Consider the following 17,104-nt stretch of genomic DNA (forward strand, 5'->3'; position numbering starts at 1 on the left):
GATCTGTCACCAAAAATAATACTATGAATAATAAATCTAAGTGGGGCAAAGTCTGATTAATACTTTTGGTAGACTGAAGTACACACAAGATATGCGCTATGTATTTACATGGAGGAAAAGAAAAAAATGAGTAAAAATAAAAATATTAATTATTAGCTGGAGTGCAATAGCGGCAGGTGGAGTATTCCAGCTTGCTACGTTATAAAATGCAGAAAGGAGGTATGTATCTCAATTAAACTTACTGTAGGAAAAGTATATGAAACTAGGCTGTAAAGGAATTAAAAACAAGAAAATTATGCTGTCTTTCTATAAATGATACACGCTTTTCAACAAATAATTACTTCTTCCAAGAAGCTAGTTAGATGAAATCAAAATCTCTGTCTCCCCTTATCTTCACTATAAATGGTCTCTCCCATCCTGGGATCTACGTGACCTTTCTCCTGACTCCAACTTTCTCCAGCATATACCTCATTGTTTCTTGAGGAAGGAACTGACAGTTCTGCAAGGTAGCATAATTCTTTGTACTTTTATACAAGGCAGTTCTTGAAGGTTCATCTCCTTCAAAATGAGCTGCTAAAAAGTATTTATATTTTTACATATATCAATTTCCAAATTTTTCATCTAACTTTCAGAAAAATAGTATGAAAACTAAGAGCCTAAAAAATTGCAAGGATTCTGGAACTTACATGCTACATTCAACACAACACCTTTTTCAGTTGCTTGTGAGAGGGCTGGTCTACATGGATGGGTTGCAGCCTGAATGGCAACAGTCCTGTCAGGTAGAGGTGTGCTTCACTAGCTGGCTGTATCTACTGACAAAAAATCTGACACAGGTCGTGAGTCCACAGGCAGAACTAGTAAGCCACAGGAAGATAAAGAAAGAAAGATAGGAAGAGGAAACTCTCCACCAAGAACAAAAAAATAACAGAAAAACTGACTTCCCACTCTTAGCTGGAAACATCTAAAACAAACAGCATTCTCCTCATTTCCAAATAGGCATAGTTTGAAGACCGGTATTCACTACTGCAGTCTTGACTTAAATTTTTATAACTGTGAGTGAACATTTTGATTTTATATTCTGCAACTTATACATTAATATTTTGTTGTTCATAAATCAATTTTATGACACATGTACTTCTCAAATTTTTGGACATGTTTTCCAAAGGCTATATTTTTCTGAATTGGAATTTCTTGGATGCTATGCTAAAACTGACAATGTAAACAAATTACTTTTATTAAATTGAATTATTTTAAATATTTTGTCATAATGAAACAATTTACTTTTACCATATTAAAACATTTTATATATTTTATTGTTATTATTATTCAATCATACACTTCTGCATCTGTTCCTGAAGGTATGCACTGACCATTTATTCAGTCTGCATGTTATTTCACTTACATAATGCAATGTTTTATATATGAAATAATATTTTTTAAATTAGTTCAAATTATTAACATTAATATACATTTAAGGTGTAGATGTATTTTGTCAGCGTACATAGTGGGCAACATTACGTCTCTTTTAAGATATAACTTATGCATTTCTAATAATGACAGATTAGTACTCATTCTAAATAAACTGGCATGGGCAATAGCAGAACTTTAAAAATAAATGGAGCAAGCACTTTAATAGAACTTAAAGACAATAATAGAAATACAAATATTTGTCTATATTGTGGCCACAGAACTATGTAATGAATTATATATGTCAGGAAAATATGTTTAAAGGAAGGCTTAAAAAGTAAGAGAATGGGATTACATATAGCAGGCTGCAGCCATGGTATCTGCAGAAAGAAAGGGAGGGTGGGAATCTAGCAAAGAAGAGTGCACAAAAGGGGGAGGGAACACTTTACAGGCAAAAATTATCAAAAACTAAGTATGAGCATAATAGGCAGTAATAATTATGTAATTTCATTTTGTGCCTTGAGAGGACAATAAGCAAGCAAGTATACTAAGAGTGTCAATGAGAGTGGACATAAGGGCAATATCATGGATGCAATAAGAGAAATATTATGTATGGTCTGTACTTGGAGTATAGCCCTACTAGTGGAAAAGGTTAACAATTATATCTGAAATGTTCATGTTGCCTTATTGAAACTAACATATGAACTGATTCAAGTTTCTAATAGTATGCATTGCTACAACTAAGTATCAGTTCTTACAAAATAAGAACTTTAAAGTTAGACTTAACAACAGTGTTTCGCGTGGTGCAGAGACACTATCCCACAGCCTTAACATTTGAGTTGATGATTGAGAAATTGTGATTGATGAAGCAAAGAAAAAATTGTGGACAAGAAGACGTGCAATGTGAAAAGAGACAAGACACATAGTTAAATAAAAAGAAAAAAGAAAAAGCCAGAGGCTTAATACCTAAGAGAGAAAGGCACAATGAAAAAGAATGCTAGAAATATACAGGTTTTGGACTAAGTCTTTCAGGAAATCTTGATGAAGGACTTGGCATGATATGTGAATAGTACTGGCATTCATTTTCACTTTGCCTGTCTGCAACTCACCGCCTCATATATGTGGTGAGTAGCAGTGTATCCTCTCTGACCTACTTGTTCAGCCGTGCACATTATCACACTGCTTCCAGGTTTCATGGAAGCACGCTGACCCCACATTGAATCTGCCCAGCAAGATTAACGAAAAGGGCCAATGTGCCAGCCAGTTTGGATGAAATTTGTAGGCAGTTTCCCACATCTGACTAATGAGTGGGACCCACGTCCTACTTCAGTTAGACAATTTTCGAACATTTTGAACACATCTCACAGCTTTACATGGGGTGATGCTAAGTCCAGACAGTTGAGATGCTCTTGTTCAGGGGAGTGGGAAAGTGGGGGAGTGGGGGTAACAACAGTTACAAGAAGGGTAGCCAGGCACCCTCCACTAATAACACTGCTAATTCAGAACAACAAGGCAACTCCATGAAGATACAGGATAAGGACAGGGAAAAGCAAAAGAAAGAAAAACAAGAACAAGAAAGAATCCATGTATCCTATATACATTTATTTAACCAAGAGGCTCAATTCTGCCCGTTTTGCACTCAGAAATCTCTCTCGCTGTGTTGACCCACAGATAGCATTGCTAGCATATTTTGCATACTTTCATTAAGTTCTGTCCTGTGGTATAATCTTCTGGGGAACTGCAGTTAAGGCTGAAAAATTATTTATTCTACAGAAATGTACAACAAGAATAGAGCATAAAACTGACAATGTAACAACTCGCAGAAGCTTCTTCAGAAAATGATACCTATGTGCCAGTAAAATCTTTGTTTTAAGGCTGCATCATTTTGAAGAAAACACTCAAGTTTGTGACAGCTACCTCTGCCATTCTCATCAGGAGTAAAAAAAGCCACTGACTGCTGGGCCTGGTACAGTTTCTACTTATAGGCATATTTGCAGCATCTGGCACCAATCAGAGAGGGCTGAAATGGCATGTCCACGGATGACAAGTTTCGCAGTTCACAGCAGCTTCAGTCTGCTGCAGGAACAGGGATGTCACATGGCACGAGTGGCTGGCATCACATTTGAAACTGCTGCTCCTGTCTCCCTGCAAGTGCCAAGCATCCACCTTTGCTTTCTGTTGATATCCATGGCGATCGTAGGGGAATGGGAGCAGCAGTTACAAACATGATGCCAGTCCCTCACACTACTTGACATCAGTGGTCCCATGGTGCACTGGGCGCTGCAGTGAGCAGTCCGCCTCACCTTTCGTACACGCATCATTTTGGCCTTCTCTGATTGGTGCAAGATGCAGCAAAGAAGAGTGTAACACAATACAATGTAAAGAAGAAGGTAAGTACCATTTTCTTAAGACTGAAAAGGGACCTTAATAATTATGACAATTCCTATGAATAAATTTGTTAATATTTTTTCTCTTAGTTTCAGTTTGTAGGTATTGCATTTAACAATTTGCAGAACACAAAATTCATCACTATTATTGGCATTACTTCTGATCACAAACAGTGTTTTCTTTAAATAGGCATATATTTTATGCTAGAGTACAGAAATTAGCTAAAATAGATGTTATTCCTGGTGAAGCATGGCTTACAGTTGTTACTGTTAGTGTAGATAGAGTTCTATGATCATTACTTACCAGTTGGGAAATTATCCTCCTTGGGACATTTTTGCTTATAGGACTTTGATGATAACTCAGGCTGAAGTTAAATTTGGTGGTGATATTTCTGGTACTTCTTTTGTTGATAAATCTATATGTGTGTGCACTCATAGTATGTGTAAACTGAAGATGATTCTGTTACTGTGTTTCTAAGAGGACACAGAATACAAATGAAGTTGTTTTTGGTTGGTGATATGATCTACTACAATAGTACTTCATGTATTAATGAGTGTTATTATATTACTGAGTATTACTGACAGTTTCTATGAATAAATGTGTGATTATTTTTTTCTTTAGCTTCTTTTTATAGCTGCTACATTTAACAATCTACAGCACATTAAATTCATAGCTATTGTTAGCTTTTTTTTTCTTTAGCTTCTTTTTATAGCTGCTACATTTAACAATCTACAGCACATTAAATTCATAGCTATTGTTAGCTTTACTTTTGATCACAAAGAGTGCTCACTCATATACAGGAGAATGGTAAAAAGGAAAAAAACCTTTTGATTGTATCGTGGATAGAGGTGCATTTCAAACCATCCCAGTTGTCTATGCTACGCGGGGCATTGGCCTCTGAGGATGTAACAGTGGTTTGATTGAGTAAGCTGTTGTAAAGCACCATTGTGCCTGGCTCACTGCCAAGACTGATAAGGACTCTGACCATAGCACTACACACACATCTAGACTTACAGGGTCAAGGTTTCCATTTAGTGTTCAATTGTATTATCATTACAAGCTAAAAGATTTTTGACATCATGCATCCATTCCTTGTTGCCCGTAATAATCAGATAATTTCTGCTGTTTGATTGTAGATTTGTATTTATCTATTTCATGCAGTCATGATTCTGGCTTTATAGCCTTCTCAAGTGCAACTTGAAATATAAAAAAAATGGCTAACCTGCTTAAGATGAGATGTCACTGCCAAAATAACATTTTTCTGATCTTATAAACTAGCCATCACATCAAAGGACATGAGTACACATCAAAGATGTATGGACATTATGAATGCAGGTCACAGCAATGTATAGGCTGTTAAACATTCATTACACTTCATTAATATGTATTTGCTATGCACAGTTTCAGCGATATTATGCATCTCTGATATGTTCCATATCCTTTAATATAATGACTGGTTTATAAAACAAGGTAAGTGTTATTTTGATGATGACATGTCATTTTAGGCAGGTCGGACATTTTTTGTGATTTCGAATTATGCTTGAGGATGGCTATAAAGCTGAAAATCATGACCACTGCAGCCAGAGACTGTGATCATGTGTGTGTCATCTCCGCTATAGAGAGAATAGCAACCATCCTTCTCATAATACTGCTATTACTCCATCCTAGATTTTTCATTGTTTGAAATCACTGTTTGAGATCATGTGAAACGAATGACTAAAAATCTACAGTCAAATTGCAAACATTTCTTTCAAAAACTTCTACATGACTGTGGTCCCACCACAAAGGAAAATTTGTAAGGTGGTAAGATTTATGCAGCAGTATCACTCTGTGGTTTGGGATCATGAAATTAAGAAGTGTCATTTTGAGAAATCCTGATAGTTTTCTTGCGAACATTCTGACACGATGTACAGGGCTATTACAAATGATTGAAGCGATTTCATAAATTCACTGTAGCTCCATTCATTGACATATGGTCACGACACACTACAGATATGTAGAAAAACTCATAAAGTTTTGTTTGGCTGAAGCCGCACTTCATGTTTCTGCCGTCAGAGCGCTCGAGAGCGTAGTGAGACAACAGGAGCCGAGAAAGCATATGTCGTGCTTGAAATGCACTCACATCAGTCAGTCATAACACTGCAACGACACTTCAGGACGAAGTTCAACAAAGATCCCCCAACTGCTAACTCCATTCAGCGATGGTATGCGCAGTTTAAAGCTTCTGGATGCCTCTGTAAGGGGATATCAACGGGGTCGGCCTGCAGTGAGCGAAGAAACGGTTGAATGCGTGCGGGCAAGTTTCACGCGTAGCCTGCGGAAAATTGGCTCATGCCACAACTGGAGACCGACAGCGCCGACTTCATCTTTCAACAGGATGGTGCCCCACCGCACTTCCATCATGATGTTCGGCATTTCTTAAACAGGAGATTGGAAAACCGATGGATCGGTCGTGGTGGAGATCATGATCAGCAATTTATGTCATGGTCTCCAAGCTCTCCCGACTTAACCCCATGCGATTTCTTTCTGTGGGGTTATGTGAAAGATTCAGTGTTTAAACCTCCTCTACCAAGAAACGTGCCAGAACTGCGAGCTCGCATCAACGATGCTTTCGAACTCACTGATGGGGACATGCTGTGCCAAGTGTGGGAGGAACTTGATTATCGGCTTGATGTCTGCCGAATCACTAAAGGGGCACATATCGAACATTTGTGAATGCCTAAAAAAACTTTTTGAGGTTTTGTATGTGTGTGCAAAGCATTGTGAAAATATCTCAAATAATAAAGTTATTGTAGAGCTGTGAAATCGCTTCAATCATTTGTAATAACCCTGTATATATGAGTCAATTTAATTTTGCACTTTTCTGAATTTGCACAAGAGATTTTTTTTAAAGTATCTGTTGTACATGACCTTCTATTACAATATGATTTTATGTGCCCTTTTTAAGCGCCTGGAAGTATTCTGCTATTAAACAGCAACAGGAAAAAAATTTTAAGGTATAATTTGTTTCCTGCATCACTATATAAACTTCCATTAAGAATCTGCCATAAAGAGTCTCTGTTCAGAAATATAGGTTAGATTACTCACAAAAACAATTTACATTTTATCTTTCAAATGCAGCTTTAATGACATGTAAACTTTTTACCAATTACTGGATAATGTATGGTAAAAGTGTTAGATTATTTAGAAGTTACTAGTTCAAGGATCAGTGAATTACTGATGGAAAGTATTCCCAGTGTTCTAGGTTAAGATAAGCAAAAAGGGCAAGTGCAATAGAAAATCTAAGTGAGAAAAAATGCAAGAAATCACAAAATCTAAGGTACATACAGCAAAAAAACAACTTATGAAGTTTTGTTGTATCATGCTCTTACATATAAAAACTACAGAAAAAATATAAGCTCACAGGAATACTGTTCCGCGAGTCTTCCACCCTAATATCTTCAAACTCCATATCAACTCGTCCATTGTAATCCAAATTTTGTCTACGCCTTGCTAGGCGCATCCGTTTGTACTCTTCAGGGCACACCTTCTTCCACAAATAGTAAAACTGGATACACTGTTTTAAAGATTTTGAGCCAATCTGCAGAGACAGAACACACAATGCTAATAACTGCATTATTATTCCTGTATGAATATGAAGGAAATGCCCATATATTTAATGTTACCTCATTTGCTATGCTTCTGAAGTCCTTGTCATACTTAATCAGTCCTTGATGGAACATATCAAGTTCTTCTGCACTCCATCGGTCACTTTCATTGTAATCGTATGCAAGAAGTGGGTGTCCAGAAGGTAAGGCTGGTGTTGGCTGCATTAGTTTCAGCATTGCCTCCTAATAATGTTGTAAGTAGAAACCGCATTAGTATTTCACTTGAATCACAACCATTTTCCTAACATAAATTAAGTTTTTATTGTGAGGTAAATAAGTTTCTGTGTAGATGCTGGAATATATCATCAAGAAAGAAATGAAGTATGTTTTTCCTTGCTTATCAAAAAGAAACAGTATATCTACAAAAGCTAAAATTGCTTTTTTGTAACTGTGAACTGAAAGTGATATAGGAAGAATATTATTACTAAAAAATCCAAGTCTGTAAGGAAACTGAGCTGAGTACTGGTTTACTTACATGGAATTCATTTTTGTTTCATACAATAAAATTAAGTATGTACTAGTATGGTACAGAAAATCATGTTTCAAAAATATACAAATGTGAACAGTATAACAAACCATTAAAACTTTTTTCCAAATTTTTGAAATACTAATTTTATAAAACCATATGTGCAAGAATATCTCCATTGCTTTTAAAAATACAAAAGTTATTTTAAGCTTCAAGGAAAACAGATCAGCTTGGAACACACACACACACACACACACACACACACACACACACACACACACACACACACTGGGATGGATGCTCTCCTCTCCCACACATACACATGAAGAAAATAATAAACAAAAGAGATGACAAAATAAACAAGATACCTCTCTAGCTTCTAATAACAGTACACAATTTAGCTAGTGGGAGTCAGAAATTTCAGGAGCCTACTCAGCCTGCATAAGTCTAAGGCACTTATTTTATTTAAACATAATTGTCATATTCCATATACACAGAAGTTGAATGTAAACAAGTAAATAATAGGAGGCAAGATCTTTCAAAGTGTGAAAGTTAAAACTATCACTGGCAAGTAATGCAGCATAATGGAATGAATAGGTCAGAAGTAATAGAAGAGGTGTGGAGAGTTGATAAAGATAAGAAAGGCACTGGTTGGTTAACGGAGAAGATCCTGAATATATTGATACGATGATGAAACATAATGACAAAAATGCTAATTAGCCAAATAAACTGGCGGACAGTGGAGGGTGGGGAAGTCTATTGTAGTAGATTGCTGAGTGCAGTAATGAGAGATGATACAGTTAATAAAGCATGAAAGCGTGTATCAGAGGGAGAGAAAGGCAAGAGCTCTCATCAGCAGAAAGTTGAAGTACTGATACCAGAATGACATATTTTGTTCTTACAACTGCTACACTAATGGCTACACACTCATGAATCTTTGTAACCTGTATCCCTCAGTGTGATTACTGTGTGGTATCTGCACATGCAATTCTGCTGCAGTTGTGTACACTAAAATATAAACTTTCTACCACTTATTTTTCTTCTTTGTGTTCTCAAAAAATCAATAATTTATGTGAAGATTCTAGGCCTTTTTACATTCTGTACATGTTGAATTTATGACTACACAGTTCAGCTTAGTCAACTAATATATATTTAAAAATTTATAACAATAATGGCAATTCCTAGATGGAGCAATATGTAAAATTAAGAAAAGGCAACCACTTACCTAGAGCAGATCGATGCATGGAGCACAGAAACGCATAACAGAAAGCAGCATTCACACAAGTTTTTGAGCACTAGCACTTTTTCTAGCAATAGTACACACACAGTCAGACACACACACACACACACACACACACACACAACACATACCTGCAAATGCACACTCTCAATGCCAGAGCAAGATTAATTATTGATACACAGTTATTGATAACATTTTCATGAGCTGATGGAGGTGAAGAGAGAGTAAGGAAGGATGCAAGGAGGGGATACTGGGAAAAAGGCAGGTTTTGAAACAGATTTCTTCATGGTCATACAACAAGATGTAAAGAGTCCGGAGGACACAACAGAAAGGGATGTGGGGAGAGGAAGAGGGATAGAGGGGTGAACTCGAGGTGTGGGGGGAAGGGGAGACAGGTGAAGACAAAGAGGGAGAAACTGATACAAGGGAGACCAGTTGAAAAGGAGGGGGGGGGGGGGGAGAGGAACAGCGAGCAGAGAGAGGGAGAGGGAAAGAGAGAATGCCCAGATTCCCAGATTGGGGGAGGGAGGGGGGTGAAAGGGAGAGGAAGTGTGGTATGAGAAGTCAGTGCACAATCTGGACAGAGAAGGAGTGGCGTGGACAGAAGAGAGTAGGGAAGAGGTAAGGTTAGCACGAAGTTTTAGGCCAGGGGGATTGTGGGAGTGGATAATGTGTTGGAGAGATGATTCCCATCTGTGTAGTTCAGAGAAACTTGTATTGGAAGAGAGTATCCGAACAGCCCATGTAGTGAAGCAGCTGTTGCAGTCATTTGTGTTGTGGTGTGCAGCATGTCTGGCAACTGCATGGTCAAATCTGGCAACTAGATAGTCAAATCCCCAGTTTGCCACAGTTTGACAATGACCATTTATGTGAGTTGACAGCTGATTACTTGTCATGCCAACAGAGAAGGCTGTATAGTAATCGCAGCATAGGTGATATATAACATGACAATATTATGAAAGGGACAGACTGCTATTCACCATATAATGGAGATGTTGAGTTGCAGATTGGCACAACAAAAGGCCTGCTAAACAAGTGGACTTGTGGACTTTTGGTTGAGAGGCCTTCTTCTAATGTAGACAACACACACACACACACACACACACACACACACACACACACACACAACACACATTCATGCAAGCACAACTCAGACACACATGGCCACTGAGGCTGGACTGCAGTTCCAGCCTGTGTGTGTGTGTGTGTGTGTGTGTGTGTGTGTGTGTGTGAGTGTGTGAGTGTGTGTTTTGGGAATCCTTTTCATTATATTGTCAATATTCCATCATGTATTTTCCATTGTTTGAAATATAGCTTGACTGTTTTCACACATAGCCCCACCTCTTATTGGGTAGGAAATGCCTGTGATTGGACAGTATAGCAGGTGGTGGGTGGGTCTTTGGGACAGGTCTTGCATCTGGGCTGACCACAAGGGAATGACCCATGGTGTGCAGGATTGGGAGGATTGGAATAGGGGTGGACAAGGATATTGTGTAGGCTTGGTGGGTGGCAGAATGCTACTATCCCTCATCTCAGGACATGACGAGAGGTAGTTGAAACTCTGGTGAAGGACATGGTTGAGGTTTCCAAGGCCAGTATGATACTGAGGATCAGAAGAGAGCTGGTCAGTGGATGGTTAACAGGTTTACTGGTGTCAGAGGAACATATGTCATGGGAGACTTGTTTGTTTATGGATGAGCAGGATAGGATACAGTGTGTCAGTAAAAGCTCTGATAAGGTTTTTGATATATTTTGACAACTCCTGCTTTCCACTGCAGATGCGACATCCACAGATGGCGAGGCTGTAAGGAAGAGACATTTTGACCTGGAGTGGGGGACAGTTACCAAAGTGGATGTACTTTTTGTGGCTGGTGCACTTGATATGGGCAGATGTATTTATGGAGCCACCTAAGATGTGATGTCGACACACATCTACATCTACACACTCACCAAGCCACCGTACAGTGCATAGCGGAGGTCATTTCCTTCTCTGTTCCACTTGCAAATACAGCAAGGGGGAAACAACTGTCTGTATGCCTCCATATCTTAACTTGGTGATCCTCACCTTACATAGAAAGGCAGCTTTATGAGGTTAGAAGGACCAGGTGAAGAGGATTTGGGAACAGGCACAGAGGTTATGGAGGAAAGAGAAAGCAAGTCCTGCCATGTGTCCAGACTTATACTCCACTATGCGTGGATGCCACATCTATGATGGAAAGCAGGAGTTGTCAAAATATACCAATAACCTTACCAGAGCCTTTACTGACAGGCAGTGTCCTATCCAACTCATCCGGATAAACAAACAAGTCTCTTGTGCCATCAGATTCTCAGACCTAGTAAACATAACCAGCCGCTGACCCATTATTGCCCTAGCCTTGAAAAACTCAACCGCATCTTCCATCAGGGCTTCGACTATCCTCTGAGACAAGGGATGGTAGTGTTAGGCTGCCCACCCAACCTACAAAATGTCTCTGTCCATTCCTATTCCAACCCCATTCCCAATTCTACACACCCTGGGTCATGCCCTTGTGGTTGGCTCAGATGCAAGATCTGTCCCAAACACCTCCTACCATGATCCAGTCACAGACATTTCCTACCTGATAAAACGCAGGGCCATATGTGAAAGCAGCCGCATTATATATCAGATATGCTTCGATTACTATACAGCATTCCATGCTGGCATGACAAGAAGCCAACTGTACACTCACATGAATGGCCACCGCCAAACTGTGGTGAATCACAAGCTTGAGCATACAGTTGCCGAATATGCTGCACACCACAACATGAATGACTGCAACAGCTGCTCTACTACGAGGGCTGTTTGGATACTCCCTTCCAACACAAATTTCTCTGAACTATGCAGATGGGAAATGCCTCTCAAACACATCATGTTGGCCCAAATCTCTGGCCCAAATCTCTGCTAATCTGCTCCCACTGCCTCACCTTGCCTTTTCTCTACTCTCTTCGGTCAACACCGCTTTTCCTCTGTCCATGCCATGCGGATGCTCTCCTTCTGCTTAGATATTTCTCTGCTATGTCATTTCTGTCATTGGTGGTAGTCTACAAAGCTAGGAAAGCTTCTGTGAAGTTTGGAGAGTAAGAGAGATGTTCTAGCAGAACTGAAGCTGTGAGGGTAGGTCGTGAGTTACGCCTGTCACCTCCCCTCCCTGCCCTCCCATGCAGGCACTCTCCCTCTCCCTTTCTCTCTCACTCTCTACTCTTTCCTCTTTTTCAATCCCTCTGCCTTTCCTAACACTTTCCTTTCTCTCTCTTCATCTTCACCTTTCCCTCCTTTTTTCCCCTACCCTTTTCCCCCACTAAGTTGCTCATCCTCCCCCTTCTTACATGTATTTTTGTTGTAGCCTCTGTACTCTTTTCATCTTGTTATGCAACCATGAAGTCGACCATCCACAGACCTGCCTTTTTCTCACTACTGCTTCCCCATCTCCATCAACTCGGGCAACTGCTATAAACACTCAAGTATCAGTAAGTCTTGCAGTGGCAACAGGAGCATGTGTTTGGATGTCTGTGTGGCTGTATATGTAAATGTGTGTTGCTAGAACACTAGTGTGAATAGTGTTTTCTGCTATGTGTTTATGTGCTCCATGCATTGATCTGCTATATGTGAGCAGTTGCCTTTCCTTAATTTTATATATTTAAAAATGTGATATATATATATATGAACACAGAGGATTTTGTGAAGTGATGTCACTTGTTCAGCCTTTCCATTTTGTGCTCTAAATCTCCATGCAAAATGGATTTTTACAGTGATAAAGTGTTTCATATGTATACAACTGTGTAACTCTGTAAAATTATATTAATTAGCTGAGATGAAATGACACCATACTGAAGAGCTGTAATATGGTACACTCACAAGATTTTCATTGTGACTTGTCCATTATCACCAAGTGATTCCATGAACATTTCAATACATCTAGTACAACACGAATGAGGTGTTGGTGCAAGTTGCACAATGAACATACAGGCACAATATCCCAAATAATTTCTCCTTAGTACTTGCACAAGACTTAGGGGAATGACAAGTAAAACAAATGCCAGTAAAATAATAAATTCAAACCACAACTTACATGGATATTTCCATTACACATATGAAGCAAATGAAGTGCATACTCCTTATTACGACCACCACCTGGCACTGCAGCACAGCAGGCAAACTCAAGGTACATTTCAACTGCCAAAGAAAGAAAAAGAAAATTATCACAACTCATAAACCTTACCTAGACTTATTAAAGCCACTGAAGAGAATAAATATTCTTATGTAGCTATTCTTTTAATGATCATTAAGAGCAAAAATACAAATTTCAGTTATTTGTCTATTATCTGCTTTTAGCTGACAACACATTTTGTCAATTTCATATGAGTAACTTCAAAGCACTTGCATCATCCAAATTAATATTATAAATGCACAAGTAACTCTGTCTGTAACACTTTCACAATTAAACCGCTGGTCTGATTTTGATGAAATTTGGTATGGAGATAGCTTGAATGATGAGAAATACTTCAGATCACTTTAGAAACTACGTAGTAAAGATGTTTACTGATTTGAAGAATACAACGTCATATCAGACACAAGCCCATTGCACTGCAGCCGCTGAGCATCACACTACTGTTATAGCTCCCGAGGTGCTTGAAGACTCACGAGAGTGTAATTTTAGTGCTGCATGATAAACAGAGATGTCATGCCTTTACATGTAGAATGTGTGAGGCTTTTATTGAGGCTGCCTTTAACTACTATATGCAAGTGCAGTTGTGAGTAACATGCAGACACAGTTGATGTTATTCCCTGGATAAATATTATAAAATTTGCACTGCACCAAACTACAAATTATTTATTTTTGTTCTTCATCAGTTTTAGCTATTTAGTAATTTTAGAAACTCTACATTTTATTATAGAGCTGCCACCATCAATCATCATAAGAAAAGAAAAGAAAAGAAAAAAGGAAACAAATCATCGTAGCTCATGTTCTTATGGCCCAGTTAATGCCATCAGCAGTACTCATACCTGTAACAGGACACACCCTGTTATATGCAGTCATATTTCATTATGGCAAGTTACATGGGGGCAGAATTCCTCCACTCTTCCATTGCCTTATTATACCAAAAAGTGTGTCAACATCTACCAGTACACTCACTTTATAGTAGTTACCCATCGAGAAAATTGACAAAAATGGAGAAAATTCTGATGCAATCTGCATTTAAAGAAAAATGAAGAAGAAGAAGAAGAAGAAGAGCATATGGCATCGTTGGCTGGGAGGCTCCATGCGGGGAAGTTCGGCCACCAAGTGCAAGTCTTATTTCAGTCGACATCACAAAACCCAGTCCCCGAGCAGAAAAATCTCCAACCCGGCTGGGAATCGAACCCGGGTCCACTTGCATGGGAGGCGAGCATGTTCCCACCCAGCTAAGCAGGTGGACTTGTTCATCAAAAATTCCTGCTGTGAGATATCAAATCCCCTTGGAAGGATGTAATCTAAGGAAAGGTTCTAACTAGAGTGAAGTTGCACAACATCAGAGTAACACAAAATTCTCTCTGCAGAAGGTGTCACTTACAGAGAAGCCTCACACTTAAATTTGTTAATTCAGATGAAAATGTAATTTGGTTGTTGACAAGGAACAAATTGGCTTCAATTATCAGAACAAGTCCATCCGGCCTGGCCATGTTCTCAGGGGCAATGCATTCACTACTCAGTTACCACAGCTACTCTGGATATATTACACTACCCATCTTATCTGCAACAGCAACATTGGATTATGCGACAAAAGTTCACCGGAAGATGTGTTGAGCAGTTTCACAAGTTTTTAATCAATTCTCTTGGTTTTCCTTGATGAATTATGCAAGTTAGAATTCAATGAGGACCAACGATGCTGATGGAAAGCTAATGATCTTTACTGGTCCTGAACGAATATCGGAATCTCAAGGACAGGGTCTTTTTATTTTTCTTTTCTTTTTTCCATTTTCAGCATAAAGAGATTTAATATTCAGAATTGAGGTAAGTGATTAGCATTGATGACTCTTGATCATGGAGTCCCAGGTTCGATTCCCAACCAGGTTAGATTCCTTCCTCTCAGGACTGGCTATGGTGGTCTCATCATCATCAACATGCAAGTTGCTGAGGAAGCTTCAAAGAAAAATGCTTATGTCATGTGGTCAACATCCCAAATGAGGTCTCCCAGCCAATAAAGCCATATGCAACTTTCATTTCGTTCTACTGATGTGCAAGCACAAGCACAGGTAACAGCTGACAAATTCATAAAATTAAAAATAAATGCACAATGGATGGAAGCAGTTGAAAATAAACTTACAGCATTTATTCCATGTTCAGAGAAATCTACCTGGGAACCACACTCAGTATAGTGAACCCAACAACTCTTCTTAACAAAGTAGCATCTTCCATGTGTATTGGATAACAATAATGGAAATTTCTGGATTACATTAGTCATTCATACCAATTTTAGGAACAAACAGAACAAAAAATAACAAATTTGATAGGTGTCACATACACAGCAAAGTGACGAAGGTGATAATACCATGCATGTAACAAATAGAAGTAAAGTAAGTAGTGAAAATAACGGAATCAGCAAGTGAAATCTGAATTCTTGGAAAGCTGTTGAAGGGCTATTGGATATACAACAATGAACGGCACATACGGCAGGCCCAGTTGTGAATGGGTTTGATGGCTTGCCCAATAGAGAGAGTATGTCCACATCAGCCACGGATTTTCTGGAGGCACTGTTTTGACACTTGTCTGGACCAACCCGTGGAAAATATGTGTACTGTGATCTTACACAAGTTTTTAATGGCTTTGCTGTTAATGAAAAGGGTATAACAAGAAAGGCATCTCTGTTGTCCAAAATGCAGACTATCAAATCTTCAACAGCACTTTATTAGATTAATGGGAATTCAAAATGTGCTGCTACAGTAATCCATTCTCTTTGGCACCAAATTATTTTTGTCAGTTTTTAGACATTCTAGTACCTTTCCACTGTTCTCTTTCTATGCAATTTTTCAAAAACAAACATATATTTTATACACCTAAGACATTTGCTCTGCAAAAATTTATTTCTTTAATAAGTTAAATCATTTCAATTATCTTAGTATAATCTGTGCTTGACTTTTTTGTATTATTCTGATTTGGACTGCACAAATAAAAGAAATGTTAACCAATCAGTACATACCTTCTGCATCAGTACAGACTGAACTGATTCCAGGATCCCATAACAAATGTTCATGGGAAGGTTCACTACTTGCTTTTTCCCTGTCAGGATTCCATGAAGGAATAGTGCATTGGAACTGTGAACCAATGTTAATATGGGGAGTGACATCAGATTCTGGGGCATTGTCACTACTGACTGCTGGCAGTCCCTGCTGACTTTCCTCTGAGCTCTGCGAGTCTCCACCGCTGCCACCTGAAAAGCCAACGTAGTGTTATCCATAAAATTACAAATGTGGAACGCTGTAAGGACCACATCACTACAATAAGGTGTGTGGTTCCCACCCTACTGTTTTAAAAAAAAGATAGTGAACACAAATTGAAAAATGAAGCCAAAAATAACACATTCTTAGAAATAACAAGAGATAAATTTACATACCTCAGATTTCATTCTTATCAGATTGCCCTAAAATAAATGATCCTTATCTCTCCTCGTCCTCACAATGAGTGGGTTCCTCTCAGTCTATGGTCTGAGTGATATGCCCTCCTTTCTAGCCTCCCCCAGACTATCCAACATTACTGTCATATGAGGTTGGTTTCAAAAGTTCTTGGAATGTAATAGAAAAAAAGTTCTAACACCACTGAAACAATTTTAATTTTTCAATGTAGTCTCCTTGTAGATTAATGCACTTGGTTTAACGGGGTTCCAGTTCCTTGATCCCATCTCAAAAATGAGTTTTCTCCAGGCATGCAAAATAGCTCTCAACTCTGGCTATCAGTTCTT

General features: G+C 38.7%; 1 protein-coding gene across 6 annotated transcripts in view; it reads right to left on the reverse strand.

Annotated features, from left to right (window-relative positions):
* LOC126169670 (mucin-4-like) overlaps window positions 1–17,104 on the reverse strand; it is a 555,343-nt gene that overhangs the window by 46,437 nt on the left and 491,802 nt on the right. For all 6 annotated transcript variants that reach the window (XM_049920663.1, XM_049920660.1, XM_049920664.1 and 3 more), the window contains 4 exons: window positions 16,346–16,576; window positions 13,237–13,340; window positions 7,461–7,625; window positions 7,199–7,375 (listed from right to left, as the gene is read on the reverse strand). In XM_049920663.1, coding sequence (XP_049776620.1) covers window positions 7,199–7,375; window positions 7,461–7,625; window positions 13,237–13,340; window positions 16,346–16,576 — 677 coding nt within the window. The remainder of the gene's footprint in view (window positions 1–7,198; window positions 7,376–7,460; window positions 7,626–13,236; window positions 13,341–16,345; window positions 16,577–17,104) is intronic.

The sequence above is a fragment of the Schistocerca cancellata genome, chromosome 1, assembly GCF_023864275.1.
Source record: "Schistocerca cancellata isolate TAMUIC-IGC-003103 chromosome 1, iqSchCanc2.1, whole genome shotgun sequence".
Classification (NCBI taxonomy): Eukaryota; Metazoa; Arthropoda; class Insecta; order Orthoptera; family Acrididae; genus Schistocerca; species Schistocerca cancellata.